Below are 15,823 nucleotides of genomic sequence, written 5' to 3'. Positions count from 1 at the left end.
TAAAGAGAACTTATGAGATTAAACAAGCACTAAGATCCATTTGATAAGTTATACCAAATAGACACTCAACTGGTTTTGCTATTACAATCAAACTATGCAACTTTTGATAACTGGTAATTTCATTTCACAGCAGTCGTGGACTAAAAGCCAAACAAACTCAAATCCAAACACCGGGCATTACTAAATTCACTTGCACAGAATCTCGTTAATTGTTAGCCAATGACTAGAAATAGTTGGATACTGTAGGAACATATAAGAATCTGATTCAAAGCATCTCCACGTCTAACACTGGCTTTGTAAACAGTAGCATCAAGTTTTGCATTTTGAAAAAAAATAAAAATAAAAATAAAAATAAAAAAGGGCTTCATTTGTCAAACTAACAGTTTACAGTATACATGGAGTATATATACAAGCTCATTATGTGTCACGTATGGCAATCCAAAATATACCAAACAAGGGCTGAAATATGGAAAATACAAACTAACTATAAAGTCAGGTATGTTCTTACCATAGTTGCTCCAGTTGGATCTGAAACTAGATGTCTGATAAGGCACTTTCTCAGATCATTTGGTGCTATAATAAACATATAGAAGGCAAATAGAATGAGATCGGCTGATGAGAGACTAGAACCAAGGAAACCGTGCCACATCCTGCAAGAAAAAATCATTATCAATTAATTAAAATTCAAGTTGCAAGCCAGCTAGTCACTATTTATGAACAAGTTAAGATCACATTGACATATTAATTATGTCAAGAAGTTAGGATTTTTCAGTAAGTTTGAAAGTCTTATCAGAATAAAGTTTTAGATAATTAGTTTAGTTTTAAAATCTTTTCGGAATAAAGTTTTAGATAATCATTTTTATAAATTCAAGTTTAGATAAGTATCCTACAATTAGGGGATATCTATTAGAAGTTTGTTTTCTACATTCTATTTAAGTGTAACTTGTAGAATGAATGGAATAAGGAAAATAATATTTTCAGACTCTAAATATTTATATGGTATCAGAGCAATGAATATTTAGAGGTCTATTTTTCAATGGTGAAAACTACCATGACTGGAGCTACAAAGAGCTCATCGGCATCTACTGCCGAAGATGATGATAGTAACACCAGAACTCCTTAGCCACTGTTGCAGCTGATAAACTCAGAGAATTTTGAGTAAAAGTTGTTTTTCTCTTGGAGGAGAATTCTCATTATATACTATGAATACAAGCTTATGTTTAGCCCTAAACATAGCTAAACTACCATATACAGAACTATCTAAATTAGCCTACAGCTAGTATATCCTAAATAAGGAAAACATAAAAGATTTACAATCATAAAGATAATTGTTACAGCTGTACAGACATAGAATCTGCCATAGAATCTGCTAATTCCTTTGACATCCCCCCTCAAATTGATGCTGGTAAATCTACAAGCATCAATTTGCTAACAAGAAAGTTATGTCGCTGACGTGTCATGGATTTGGTCAAGATATCCGCAATCTGTAGAGTAGTGGAGATATGCGGGAGGGTGATAACTTGGCGGTCATAGGCCTCTCGAATAGAGTGGCAGTCAACCTCTGTATTTCGTGCGCTCATGGTAGACAGAGTTGGCTGCAATTTGGATGGCACTAGTGTTGTCAGCATGTAGGGGAGTAGGTTGATGTTGTGAGAAACCAAGCTCTGTTAAGAGACCATGCAACCAAATGATCTCGGAGCAGGCTGCAGACATGACGCGATAATCTACCTCGGTGGATGATTTGGATACTGAGTCTTGCTTTTTGCATTTCCAAGAGATAAGGGCATCACCAAGAAACATGCACCATCCCATAGTAGATTTTCTCGTGTCCGGGCAGCTAGCCCAATCTGTGTCACTGTAGGCTTGTAGTTGGGGTGAAGAACCAGTAAGGAAGAATAAACCGCGGCTAAGAATGCCAAGAATATATCTAATGATGCGGCGGACTGCGGATAGGTGGAGATTTTGAGGGGCTTGCATGAACTTGCTGACGGCGTGGACAACATAAGAGATGTCTGGGCGGGTGATAGTTAGATAGATAAGACTACCAACCAGCTTCCGATATAAAGTAGGATCTTGAAGTAGTTCCCCTTCGTCTCGTCGATATTTCACATTAAGTTCCATTGGGGTGTCAACAGAATTTGTGTCCATAAGTCCAGCTAATTGAATTAAATCCTGAATATACTTGTGCTGATTCAAGAAGATACCTTGAGTCCGATGATGCACCTCTAACCCCAAAAAATAGGTGAGTTGACCGAGGTCTTTCATGTGAAAAGTGGAGTGCAACAAATTCTGAAGTTTAGAAATTGCCTCCATATTAGAACCAGTGATAACGATGTCGTCCACATAAACAAGGAGAACAACGATGCCCTTAGATGTCTGCTGGAAAAAAAGGGAGGAGTCATACTGACTTTGAGTGAATGAAAAACCGAAAAGAGTTGATCGAAACTTCTCAAACCATACTCGATGTGCCTGCTTCAACCCATACAAAGAACGTTTTAGTTTGCAAACATCATTAGGTGAGGAAGTAGTCATACCGTAGGGAAGTTTCATGTAAATTTCCTCCTTGAGATCACCATGTAGGAAAGCGTTCTTTACATCCATTTGATATAAAGACCATGATTGTGATGCAGCAAGAGCAAATATTGTTCGAACAGTGGTCATTTTAGCTACCGGTGCGAAGGTCTCATCGTAGTCTAGGCCATATTTTTGCTTGTAGCCAAGAACCACCAACCGAGCCTTGTAACGATCTATGGATCCATCAGAACGTAGCTTGATAGAAAACACTAATTTACTACTAAGGGGTTTCACAGATGGAGGACATGAAACAATATCCCAAGTCTGGTTTTCCTCAAGTGCAAGAAGTTCTGATTCAACAGCTTTTCGCCAACATTCATGCTCCATTGCCTGTTTATATGATGAAGGAATAGGAATAAAAGACAAAGTGGCTGTCAAAGATAATGGATAGGTGAAACCATACCTATCTGGTGGTCTATGAACTCGAGTACTGTGTCTGAGAGGTTCAGGTGCAGTTGCTGAAACTAGATCAGCATTTAGGAAAGTTGCTGGAGGGGGCCTGAGAGGTACTGAATTCTTGCGTCGCTGATAGACTATGAGAGGTTTAAAAGGTACAAAATCTGCAGAAGGGTTAGTAAACTTTGGCAAAACAGAAAATGAAGGGGAAAAATCGTCCTAGTGTGCGGAAAAGAAATACTGATTTTTTAAAAAAATCACATTTCGAGAAACCCTTATACGACGCAAATTTGGATCATAGCAAAGAAAACCTTTTTGGTGCATAGAATATCCTAGAAAAGCACATTTCACAGCTTGGGCTGTGAGTTTTGTGCGTTCATGTGGAGGAAGATGAATATAGCACACACAACCGAAGGTACGGAGATGGGAGTAATTTGGTGTATAGCCAAATAACCGAAAGAAAGGGGAGACATGGTTCAAGGAAGGAGAGGGCAATCTGTTGATGAGATAGACAGCAGTGGAGAGAGCTTCACACCAAAAACGAGAGGGTACAAATGACTCTAATAGAAGAGTGCGTACAACATCGAGAAGGTGACGGTTCTTTCTTTCAGCCACCCCATTTTGTTGGGGGGTTGAAGGACAAGATCTTTGAGAAATTATACTATTTATGTGCAAAAATTCTTGAAATAAATGAGACATATACCCACCCCCATTATCAGAGCGAATAATTTTTATATTAGTTGAAAATTGGGTCTGAATATGTGCTTGAAAAAGCTTGAAAACAGAGAACACTTCATCTTTAGAATGTAGAAAATAAATCCATGTGAAGCGACTATAGTCATCAATAAAAGTGACAAAGTACTTGTAATTAACATGAGATGTAACGGGCGCCATACCCCACACATCACTATGTATCAAATCAAAAGGCTGGACAACATTTGGTGTGTGAGTGGGAAATGGCAGAATTTTACTTTTTCCAAGCTTACAAGAATTGCAATCAAATTCAACAACACTAAGAGATGGTGATCTTTTATTCCCAAGTAAACCAGAATTTAGAAAAGCATGAAGTACATTAGAGTTTGGGTGTCCTAGACGCTTATGCCATGCTCGATAATTAACATTAGTAAAATTACAAGTGATGATGGGCAAAGAGAAACATGGAGACTCAGCAAATTTGAGAGGGAAAAGACGTCCTATTTTAGGCCCCCTGGCAATCATCTTCCCTGACTGCTGATCCTGCACAACACAACCAGATTTAGAGAATTCTACTTTACAATTATTGTCAACTAACTGACCAACTGAAACAAGATTAGTGGTAAGACTAAGAGAGACAAAGACATTGGTTATAGAAGAAGAAACATCACCAGTGGCTGTGATAGGTAAAGAGTTGCCATCAGCTGTATGAATTTTTAGATTTCCAGGGTATTTACTTACATTGGTGAGGAATTTAGCATTGTTTGTCATGTGATGGGAAGCCCCAGAATCAAAGTACCAAGGAGATGTAGTGGGTGATTTACCTGAGAGTTCTAATGAGGAGAATGCAGTAATGATCATTTGTTGAATCATTTCTGGGGTCACAGACTGAACAGGAGCAGGAGCACTTTGTGTCAAATGTGCTGTATCGACAGAACTACCAGCACTAGAAGAACCAACTGAGGTAGCATATGCTGTTTCAAATTTCTTGGGGGGTCGAGTAGGGCATTCCTTGATGATATGGCCATCTTTTTTGCAGTAGTTGCAGAATTTTTTTGAACAATTTGAAGCATAATGTCCAAATCCTTTGCAACAAAAACATTGAACTGTACTTATGTCCCTACCTTTTGGCTTGCCTTGAGCTGCATAACCATAGGAACAAAAGTGGATTTTTGTTGTTCCATGGTGTTTTGGGTAAGAAGTCGTTGCTCCTCACGAAATAAGTCATTGAGGCATGTATCCAAGGAAGGGACAGATTCTCGGTTCATAAGATTAGACCTAGTGCTTTCAAATTCAGATCTCAATTTCATTAGAAACTGATCCCTCTTAGTAGTTTCATGTACAGATTGAACATAACTAAGACCTTCGGGAGGTAAGGTAGCATAGATTATATCAGTATATTCAGCCCAAAGATTCATGAAGCTAGAATAAAAATCAGAAATAGAGAGACTGCCCTGTTGGAGATTGGCTAGCTCATGTTCAAGCTGAAATCGACGAGCAGTGTTGGTTTGACTATAGAGTTTCTTCAGATGATTCCACATTCTTGTTGCAGTCTTGAAGGGTCGAAGATTCAAGATGAAGTTGGATTCCACAGATCCTAGAATCCATGCCATGATTTGAGCATCCTTGACTTCCCACTTGGCGTGCCCATCTTGGTCTATGTCTTTGTCAGGGGCAGGTTTCCTGCCATCAACATGTCCCAATAGATCTTTGCCTTTGACAAATATCTCGAAATGAAATGCCCAGGCTGAGTAGTTTGTGCCATTAAAACGGATCAAAAAGGCATCATACTTGTCTGAAGACATGAGGCTGAGATAACTTGATAAAAAATAACTAAGAACAAGAGAATGAACTAGGAAGAAGAGAATTCAGAATTGAGGCTTTGATACCATGATAAACTCAGAGAATTTTGAGCAAAAGTTGTTTTTCTCTTGGAGGAGAATTCCCATTATATACTATGAATACAAGCTTATGTTTAGCCCTAAACATAGCTAAACTACCATATACAGAACTATCTAAATTAGCCTACAGCTAGTATATCCTAAATAAGGAAAACATAAAAGATTTACAATCATACAGATAATTGTTACAACTGTACAGGCATAGAATCTGCTAATTCCTTTGACAGCAGCAGTCTGAATATAACCAAGATAAGTCTTCTTTGCAACTAATTGTTCATAAATTGAATGGAAAAAATTACTTAGAGTGGGCACAGTGCGTTAAGTTGGTAATTGATGGAGAGGGAAAGCTGGGGCATTTGACTGGTGAAGTAACAAAACCAGCTGCTGGAGATCAGTAAATTCGATGGTTATTGCGTGGTTGATAAACTCAATGGAGCCTGGGATTGGTAAGCCTTATCTGTTCTTACCGAAAGCCAAGGCGGTGTGGGATGCAGTCCGAGATACCTATTCTGATTTAGAAAATTCATCTCAGATATTTGAGTTGAAAACTCGACTGTGGCAGTCCAAGCAAGGTAATCGGGAGGTCACAACTTACTATAATGAATTGTTGATCCTTTAGCAGGAATTAGATCTTTGCTATGATGAGCAGTGGGACTGTTCGAGTGATAGTGTAAGGTATAAGAAGATGTTGGAAAATGACAGAGTATATGTGTTCTTGGCTGGGCTAAACTGTGATTTAGACGAAGTGAGAGGCAGAATTCTGAGCAGGTAACCCCTTCCATCTATTCGAGAAGTGTTTTCTGAGGTAAGAAGAGAAGAAGCACGACGGAATATCATGCTTAATGATGTTAAAGCCACCAGTGAAGTAGAGAGTTCAGAGAGTTCTGCTCTTATTTCAAAGGCACTTGAACCTGATGGAGATCGAAGGAATTCAAAGAAACCTTGGTGCGACTTCTGTAAAAGGGCTTGGCATACAAGAGAAACTTGTTGGAAGCTACATGGCAAGCCTCCTCATGTGAAGAAGAAACAAGGAGGTGATGGACAAACCTTCCAAGCTACTTCAGATCAAGAGCAATCAGGTTCTTTAGAGTCATCACCTTTCACCAAGGATCGATTAGAGCACTTGTATAAATTGTTTCAATCCTCATCCTTCAATTCATCTACTCCCTCTTGTTCATTAGCTCAAAAAGGTAATTATCTTTCTGCTGCCCTTGTTTGTCATCATTCGAATCCTTGTTCTTGGATTATTGATTCAGGAGCAACCGATCACATGACAGACTCTCCATCTTTGTTTTCTGCCTATAAGCCATGTGCAGGAAATCAAAAAATTAAGATCGCTAACGGACCCCTTTCGGCTATTGCTGGAAAAGGGTCTATCGTTCTTTCTTCCACTCTCACTCTTCATAATGTTCTGCATGTTCCTAACCTATCTTGCAATCTTTTATCTATTAGCAAATTAACTTTTGACCTGAACTGTTGTGCTAATTTCTTCCAAAATCATTGTGAATTTCAGGATTTGACCTCGGGGAAGATGATTGGCAGTGCTAGACAAAGTGGGGGGCTGTATTTCTTTGAAGAAGTACCAAGTTTGAGACGACAACCTCCACGTACTTGTTTCAATTCTGTTTCTGTTGTTAATAATGACAATGAAGTTTTGTTGTGGCACTTTAGGTTAGGCCATCCTAGTTTTCAGTATTTGCAATATTTATTTCCCAACTTGTTTGCTAATAAAAGTTCTTTTTCCTTTAAATGTGAAATTTGTGAATTAGCAAAACATCATCACGCATCATTTCCTTCCCAACCCTACAAAGCCTCAAAACCTTTTTCTGTGATTCATAGTGATGTTTGGGGACCTAATAGAATTTCTACATTAATAGGAAAAAGATGGTTTATTACCTTCATTAATGATCATACCCGTATTTCTTGGGTATATTTAATGAAGGAAAAATCAGATGTGGGAATAATTTTTAAAACTTTTAACATGGTACAAACTCAGTTTCAAACTAAAATTCAAGTTTCCCGAACTGACAATGAGAAAGAATACTTTAACAAGTTTTTGGGAGATTATTTTGTGAAAAATGACATATTTCATCAAAGTTCACGTACGGATACCCCCCAACAAAATGAAATTGCTGAACACAAAAATAAACATCTCCTTGAAGTTGCTAGATCCTTACTTTTTACAACTCAAGTTCCTATGTATTTGTGGGGGGAAGCTGTACTCACCGCTACCTATTTGATAAATCAAATGCCTTCAAAAGTTCTACAATTTCAAACTCCATCTGATTTCTTTAATCAATGTTTCTCTACTTCAAGAATTTCAATCACACTTCCGCCCAAAATATTCGGTTGTGTTGCTTTTGTCTATATTCACAACCAGAATCGGGGCAAACTTGCTCCAAAGGCTAGAAAATGCATTTTTGTTGGATATTCTCCAACACAAAAGGGTTATAAATGTTTTGATCCTATTTTTTAAAAAATGGATGTTACATTTTTTGAAAAACGAAGATATTATGTAGATAATCATCTTCAGGGAAAGAATTAAGAGTGAAGATTCTATCTTTAACACTATTCACCTAGAAACCCCTTCTATTTCTTCTGTGCTGGACTCACTCTGTCCAGAAAAAAGTCTTGAGGCTGCCATACCTGAACCTAATATTGTCGTACATGTTCCAAACACTGCTATACTTGGTTCTACCATTCTTGATCCCATGTTAGAACCTAATGCACCCGAACCACAAGAAAACCTCACTAAATCTGATAATGTAAATGCTAATCAACCTGGACAGCCCTCTAATGTGCCATTAGAGGGCTGATTTGTGTGCAAGACAGGGTAATAAACAATTTGAGTTTATTGTTTACTCAAGAAAGGGTACTAATCAAAGAAGAGAGAACCCTACTTTGCAGCAAGGCCATGATTCCAATCCAAGGTCAAATCAGACTTCTTCCTCAGGTAATTCTAATTCTAATCTTTCTTGTGAGTTAAATTCAAATTCCCAGGTTCTTAGTGATCTGGACATACCTATTGCTCTTAGGAAAGGTACTAGAAGTTGTGCCAAATACCCATTGTCTAACTTTGTTTCGTATCATAACCTATCACCTCCTTTCTATGCATTTACCTCACAACTTTCTAGTGTAGAAATTCCAAAGAATGTACAGGATGCTCTAAGTGTACCTGAATGGAAGGCAGCTGTCCTTGAAGAGATGAATGCTCTTGAGAAGAATCAGACTTGGAAGGTGGTCAATTTGCCTAAAGGGAAGTCAACAGTTGGCTGCAAGTGGGTATTTACTGTCAAATACAATTCAGATGGTTCACTTGAGAGATACAAGGCTCGCCTAGTGGCAAAGGGGTTTACTCAAACCTATGGGATTGACTATTCAGAGACATTTGCACCAGTAGCAAAGTTAAACATTGTACGAGTTCTCTTGTCTATTGCTACAAACCTAAATTGGCCATTACAACAATTGGATGTGAAGAATGCATTTCTCAACGGAGATTTAAAAGAGGAAGTATACATGGATCCTCCTCCTGGTTTCTCTGAAAAATTAAGGTTAAATGTGTGCAAGTTGCAAAAGTCCTTCTATGGTCTCAAACAATCGCCTAGGGCTTGGTTTGAGAAATTTACTACAGTTGTGAATAGACAAGGTTATAGACAAAGTCAGGCTGATCACACAATATTCACTAGAGTTTCAGCTAAAGGTAAAATCACTGTGCTTATAGTGTATGTGGATGACATTATTCTTACTAGAGATGATTTAGTTGAAATGGACAGATTGAAGCAAAGCCTAGCCACTGATTTTGAAATCAATGACTTAGGTGCCTTGAAATACTTTCTTGGAATGGAAGTTGCTCGTTCCAAGAAAGGTATAGTTGTCTCACAAAGGAAATACATCCTTGATTTATTGAAGGAAACTAGAATAAGTGGCTGCAAACCAATTGATACACCTGTGGAGTACAATCTAAAACTAGGTGAAGGAGAAAAAGCCTTAGTGGATGCACGACGATATCAGAATTTGGTGGGAAAACTTATTTACTTGTCTCATACTAGACCAGACATCACTTTTGCAATCAGTATAGTAAGTCGCTTCATGCATCATCCTCGGGAAGAACATCTTAAAGATGTTTACAGAATTCTTAGATATCTAAAAAGTACTCCAGGAAAGGGACTTTTGTTTAGAAAAACAGAGAATAGAGGTATTGAGGTATACACTAATGCTGATTGGGCAGGTTCAGTTATAGACAGGAAGTCTACTACTTACTATTGCACTTTTGTATGGGGTAATTTAGTGACTTGGAGGAGTAAAAAACAAAATGTGGTTGCACGAAGTACTGCTGAAGCTGAATTTAGAGCTATGGCACATGGGCTTTGTGAAGTATTGTGGCTGAAACAAGTTCTAGAGGATTTGAGAAGACCTATAGTTCTACCTATAAGGTTATACTGCGACAACAAAGCAGCAATCAGCATTGCACATAACCCAGTGCAACATGATAGGACCAAGCATGTTGAAATTGACCGTCACTTCATCAAGGAGAAACTTGAGAATAAGATTATCTGCCTATTGTTTGTTCCAACAAAACAACAAACAGCAGATATCCTAACCAAGGGACTCCTCAAAACTAACTTTGGACATCTTGTCAGCAAGTTGGGAATGATTGACATCTACGCACCAACTTGAGGAGGAGTGTCGAGAAGTTAGGATTTTTCAGTTAGTTTGATTATCAGAATAAAATTTTAGATAATTAGTTTAGTTTTAAAGTCTTATCGGAATAAAGTTTTAGATAATCATTTTTTAAATTCAAGTTTAGATAAGTATCCTACAATTAGGGGATATCTATTAGAAGTTTGTTTTCTACATTCTATTTAAGTGTAACTTGTAGAATGAATGAAATAAGAAAATAGTATTTTCAGACTCTAAATATTTACAAATTATGTTAAAACAACAAAATAGTTGCAATTTAACTATCTCCGATGTCAACAATGACTAACCTAACATTAACTGCTATTATAATGCTTCTCAAAAAAAAAAAAAACTGCTATTATAATGCCACTGGGAATTCATACAAATACACCTTTTCCAGGTGATTGAGCACGTCTGTGCTACACAATTAAAATTGATTGTGAACCACCAAATTATCTAATAAAATGCATTGCAAAGTTTGTTATGGAGTAAATTACTTTAGATGCCGGACTGCCACCTCAATAAGATATTCACAATTCATAAGTCAAAAGAGACTTCAATACTTTCATTCATGTTACACGTATTTGAGAATGATTTGGTTTTTGCATAATGCCACATCTCCATATCTCATGATTAAGAATTAATGTTTTCACAAGATGCTAATGTCTTTTAAGCATAAGAGTCCAATCTGCTTATCTTAAAAGACACGTCAGTTGAAAAGAAAAATAATAATAATAAAATAAAGAATCATTAATACCACTTGGGTAATCGGAAGAAAGTGCGAAAGAATGTCCTGATGCCCTCAATATCCAGTTGCAAAATGAGTGCTAGTCCAAAGAGGAAAAAAGCTCTTTGGCGCTTCCTTTCCTGTGGCCAGAGAGTATTCCAAGCTGAAAAGGAACAGATAATGAGACATAGAGGAGAACTTCCAAACTAAATTTCAAGTTCAAGTATAAGAAAATAATCGTGAGTATGATTCCCCTGATGATGACCTAATGGCAAACACAATCCTAATGACATGAAATGATTTAATAAAACGCTCCTAAAAGCTAGATACTAGGTTTTCATGACTAAATCATATTTCCCTTCACTATGCAATTTCCATGTCAACAGTGTCCACTTTGACTAGAGCTTCAAAGATAACCTTTGAATTGAAGTTGCAAATTGTTGTCAAGGACTTCTGAATTAGGACCTTTCTTAAATATAGAAATGAAAAGCTTTTAATCACACTAGCATACCTTGCATTGAGATATTCTCATTACTTTGTTCATGTGTAAGTCTACCTCTGGAATGATCGTGTTTCAATATATATGCAATTGCAGAAGCATAGTTTGGAGCCTCTGACAGTGATCTGACTACTGAGTAGCCTGTTTGATAATGGGAGAAATGAGTTGGCACTTTTAAATGAATAAGAACATGGATTAACTCTTTCTTTTTCTTACCAGTGGCTGGATGCACCATGCTAGCAGCAGCACCAAATGCGAGGTTTCTTTGTTCTGTATTTGGTAAGGAACCACCAACTGGAATATATGACCATTCCTGCATAAGAGATTTGTATAGTGTGCCTTTGAAATCTTATGCACCCATATAACTTTAATCTAACAAATATGTTGCAATTATGGTTTTGTATTCACAGAAATTTTTGATAGAAAGCCATGTATGTTCCCTAAAACTAAAAATAGAACAGAGTATGATTGTAAATTCTCACATAGAGCAAAGGTGCTTGGTGCAGGAGAGGAATTTTGGCACAAGATGCTGCAGAATGTACATTATTAAGTGGGTACTGACAATTGCTAAATTTCCAACTTTTAAGCACAGGAACGTAAAATTTTTGTACTCTTCAAGCCACTAGACACTAGGATGAAAGCAAGCCACATCATAACATTGATTTATATTGTAACAACCTAGAGGAAAATTCTATATTTGAGCTTGTTCTGTCTTTTAAAAATCAGATTGTGGGAGGAGAGCGAAATAATTATCTAAATTAAATGATTTAAGAATAAGTTACGAGATTGATAATGCCAGAAAAAAAAAAAGAGAATAATAACGCCAATTTCACAAATATACTTCACTATGTATTGGCTTAAAAAAGAATGAACTTTGGACATGAAGACTGAGCAAACTATAGTGGTAGTTCTAATATGAAGTAATAAAGAAACAAACAAACTGCATATAATGACTACCTCTTCATAAGTTTTCAAAACCTGGATTCCCAATCTCTCTAACCTTGCCATGAGCTTTTTCTTCAATATGTCAAAACGTAAACCATCTTTCGATGCCAAACAAGTTTCCTGCAATGCATATTTTCTAAATATTTTGCAGATAATTGTCAAAGACCAAATGTTAATAAGTAAAAAAGAATACAATGAATACAATAAACAGACCTCAAAGAAAACTCTTGTTGAAGACATGGGCATGACATAAAGAAATGTTGGATTGTCAGATTCAAAAGATGGAACTTCTTGCTTAGTACAGTCTCTGTAGTCCATGAAAACCATAAGGCTTGGATCATATGGATTATTTTCCACCTAGAATTACAAAACAATATTCATGACAAATGATCAAAATGTGTACCAAAGAAATTGCAAAAATCTTATATATCATAGAGAAGAAGCAAGAGTGCAGACAAACAAACTCACCAAAAAATTAAAAGTCCAGTTGGGTTTGGAATGATTAGAAGAAAACTTCAAATAATTGAATTCACTCCTATCTCTCAACACCTCACTAAACAAAAACATAAACATAGCATGCTGATTGCGATACGAAAAGAAAAAGGAGATCATCACAGTTGCGCAACTCAATTTCACAGCAAGGTGAAGTGTACAAAGTACAATACTTCTAATGATATACAAACATACTCGTGATAGTTTTCATGTTCTTTTAACGAACAACTAAATAATTTGGTGGATTCCACTCATAACAAAGTAAAGAGTAGCGCCTAATGATTTTCCCATGAAGGTGGAAAAGGAGAAAAAGGCATAACCAATTAAAAGAAAGAAAAAAACTTCTGTGGTATACACAACTGTAGGCAAATCCAAATCTGGACAAAATGTAAATTCGCAATGCAGTAAGAGTGTGATGCAGAAAATCATAAACCAATAACTAAACAGTGCAGTAATTTAGATAGGAAATTGTATACTCATACCTCAACCTCCACACCATAAGCTGTTTGGACAGAAACTTTGGGACCCCCCACCTCATATTCCAATAGCTTCCCTGATGCTGCTCCAGAAGCAACAGTAGCAAGCCTAAAATAATAAATTAGGAGCTATGGTGTATCGCTAAAATTTTAAGAAACTCATAAACATAAGTCAAGAATGCACAATACCCCATCATACCTGCAGGGGACAATCATATCATGTTCACAAGCTACAAGACGATGACCACTGGTAGATTCCGTAATGCTTTCCACTTTTGAGCTAAGATATGAAACACCTGACTCGACACACCTAGGGGAAATTAATATAGATTATATATCTTACAGAATACTATTACACATCAATGAACTTGAAAGGACTGTAGAGTTCATAACAATAATTATAGTATTAAGAAAAACAAGCAGTCAAACCTTCTTAATAATTCTTCATGAAGCAAATGTCGACTAACTCGTCCATAAGCACGACCAATCAAGATGGGTTCATCTTCATCAATATATACAACTGTGTCTCTCCAGACATGTTCGATACACCCTTCAAGTCCAAGATCTGAAAGTATAATAAACTATATTCATCTTTTTGGTAGGTTCAAGCCGTGAAGGGAGTTTTTCACCTTGTGAATATTGTTAGCATTATACAACCTTTGGTAATATGAACTATAAACGAAATTCATTGGATATAATATACATGAAAACTCATCCCAGATTGTGGAACAGATTTTGATTTGAAGGAAATCGGTACCTCTAAATTCATCTTCCCACACACCATAATTGTTTGTGAAAGGGAGATCCGGGCCAATAAGTCCAACATTTAATCCCAACTTCGCTGATTCTGCAGCCAAAGCAAGACCAGCTGGGCCACAACCAATCACCACCAAATCCAAAATACCATTACCAATTGATATTGGCGGTAGCTGAAAAATGTAAATATTTAAAATTAAATTTAAACCGGACCATAGTACAGACAACAGTCAACAGAAGTAAAATTCATAATTGAGAACCTAATACATATAGGAAAAGAAACAAGAAAGATACTATAAACATGTCCATTAATAACACTGTACTAATAGAGCATTTGCCAGTGTTTTTTATTTAACTGAAATGCTCTGAAACAGCAAAAAGTTATCTCTTTTGTCTGCCTTCTAGTGTTTGGCTGACATAAGCAAAAGTGGTTTTTGCGAAAAAGTAAACAAAGAACAAACTTGAGGTGCGGTTTAACCTAAAGATTATATACAGCATTCATTTGAAGTAAAACACTCCCTTTAATAACAACTTACTATTTATATATGACAGTCTTTTCATGCGGTCGCTCTTATTTTTATTTTTTTCATATAAACACTCCGGTAAATCAAATAGTTTAATATTTTATGAAATATTAAAAGTTAACTCTATTGTAGTACATAGTCTAATAGCTCGTTAAAAAAAAAGGGTAAGGCGTCGCACATAATATATATATATATACATATTAGAAATTTTCAATTCAAGATTTTAAAGAGCGGAAAGTTTTTTTAAAAATTTACAATTATGAGGTTTCAATGCTTTAATTTAATTCTCAAAATTTTCCACGCTTTAAAATTTTAAACCAAAATACTAATATATATATATATAAGAAAGAGAGAGAATGCAAACCTTATCGGCTAATTTAGACTGTTTATCCATTGACTTGTTTTGCTGCATTTGTACGAAAACAAGCTGAGAGCCACCGGCCTTAATATAATCTTCTTCTTTGACGGCTACGCAACTCTCACTACCAGCATTATTACTAGTAGCTCTAGCTGTCACTTTATAGGAACTATGATTACAATCTACAGCACTCTGTTTGGTTTTCACTCTCAGTGCTTTCCTTCGCGCCCGCCCTGTTGGGAAAGGAGATACCGCCATTGCTGCGAAATTTCGAGCTCCAAGACAGTAGTATTCCATTTTTGCCTTCTTCTTCTGCTTTTTCTCTTAATTCTCTTCCGCTTCTCATAAAAAGCTTCGGTTTTCAGTTTTCACGCCATTGCTGTGCGTCTCTAGAGACGTTGTATGCCACTAATTTTTTCTTTTTCACAAAATGAATTTTGGTTTGTGTTGTTTCTTTTGAGTTTGCTCACTAAAACGTTTTTAGTGTGTGTTTGCAAAGTGAAGAATTTGTCACGACGAAGTTTGTGCTTGAAGATAGGGAAGGGACTTTTATGGTGAACCATAAGATTGCTGAGTTGTTCAAGCTGTCATCTTTAAACTGTTACGTGGATAGAATTCATTGGCTGGCTAGTGGGAGAAAAGGCAACTCCTATCAGAAACCGGTGCAAGAGGCCTAGACGAGCCCGGAATCGTAGTCCAGCCCAGGAATCGTCACAGTCAAAACGGCCACGTGTGCTGCTAGCACTTTCTCAAACGACGCACCGTTCAACAAATAAATTTCCGAAAAAAAAGAAAACAAAAG

At 36.7% G+C, this 15,823-nt stretch overlaps 1 protein-coding gene across 3 annotated transcripts; it reads right to left on the bottom strand.

Annotated features, from left to right (window-relative positions):
* Positions 1-340: 340 nt before the first annotated feature.
* Positions 341-15,562, bottom strand: LOC102578059 (lycopene epsilon cyclase, chloroplastic). 3 transcript variants are annotated; one of them, XM_006475429.3, is made up of 11 exons: positions 15,028-15,560; positions 14,141-14,312; positions 13,813-13,948; positions 13,583-13,693; positions 13,390-13,492; positions 12,629-12,772; positions 12,428-12,535; positions 11,687-11,783; positions 11,483-11,611; positions 11,002-11,134; positions 341-650 (listed from the first exon to the last, which is right to left on the bottom strand). In XM_006475429.3, exons 1-11 carry the CDS (start codon positions 15,316-15,318, stop codon positions 485-487), a joined length of 1,590 nt encoding a protein of 529 aa, XP_006475492.1. In that variant the 5' UTR covers positions 15,319-15,560; the 3' UTR covers positions 341-484. The 3 variants fall into 3 exon arrangements, with proteins under 3 accessions (XP_006475492.1, XP_006475493.1, XP_024953503.1); XM_006475430.4 differs by lacking the exon at positions 15,028-15,560 and adding an exon at positions 14,434-14,563; XM_025097735.2 differs by lacking the exon at positions 341-650 and adding an exon at positions 3,973-4,206 and having other exon boundaries at positions 15,028-15,562.
* Between the last annotated feature and the right edge of the window lie 261 nt (positions 15,563-15,823).

This window comes from Citrus sinensis, chromosome 1 (genome assembly GCF_022201045.2).
Source record: "Citrus sinensis cultivar Valencia sweet orange chromosome 1, DVS_A1.0, whole genome shotgun sequence".
NCBI lineage: Eukaryota > Viridiplantae > Streptophyta > Magnoliopsida > Sapindales > Rutaceae > Citrus > Citrus sinensis.
This window is presented reverse-complemented; position numbering and strand designations above follow the sequence as displayed.

What these genes read in the sequence shown, in the direction of transcription:
- LOC102578059 (XM_006475429.3), bottom strand. Translation starts at nt 15,318, where the DNA reads ATGGAATACTACTGTCTTGGAGCTCGAAATTTCGCAGCAATGGCGGTA. An exon ending in GTGGGAAGATGAATTTAGAG is followed by an intron (nt 13,949 to 14,140) that starts GTACCGATTTCC and finishes TTATACTTTCAG; the next exon opens with ATCTTGGACTTGAAGGGTGT. An exon ending in CATGGTGCATCCAGCCACTG is followed by an intron (nt 11,612 to 11,686) that starts GTAAGAAAAAGA and finishes ATTATCAAACAG; the next exon opens with GCTACTCAGTAGTCAGATCA.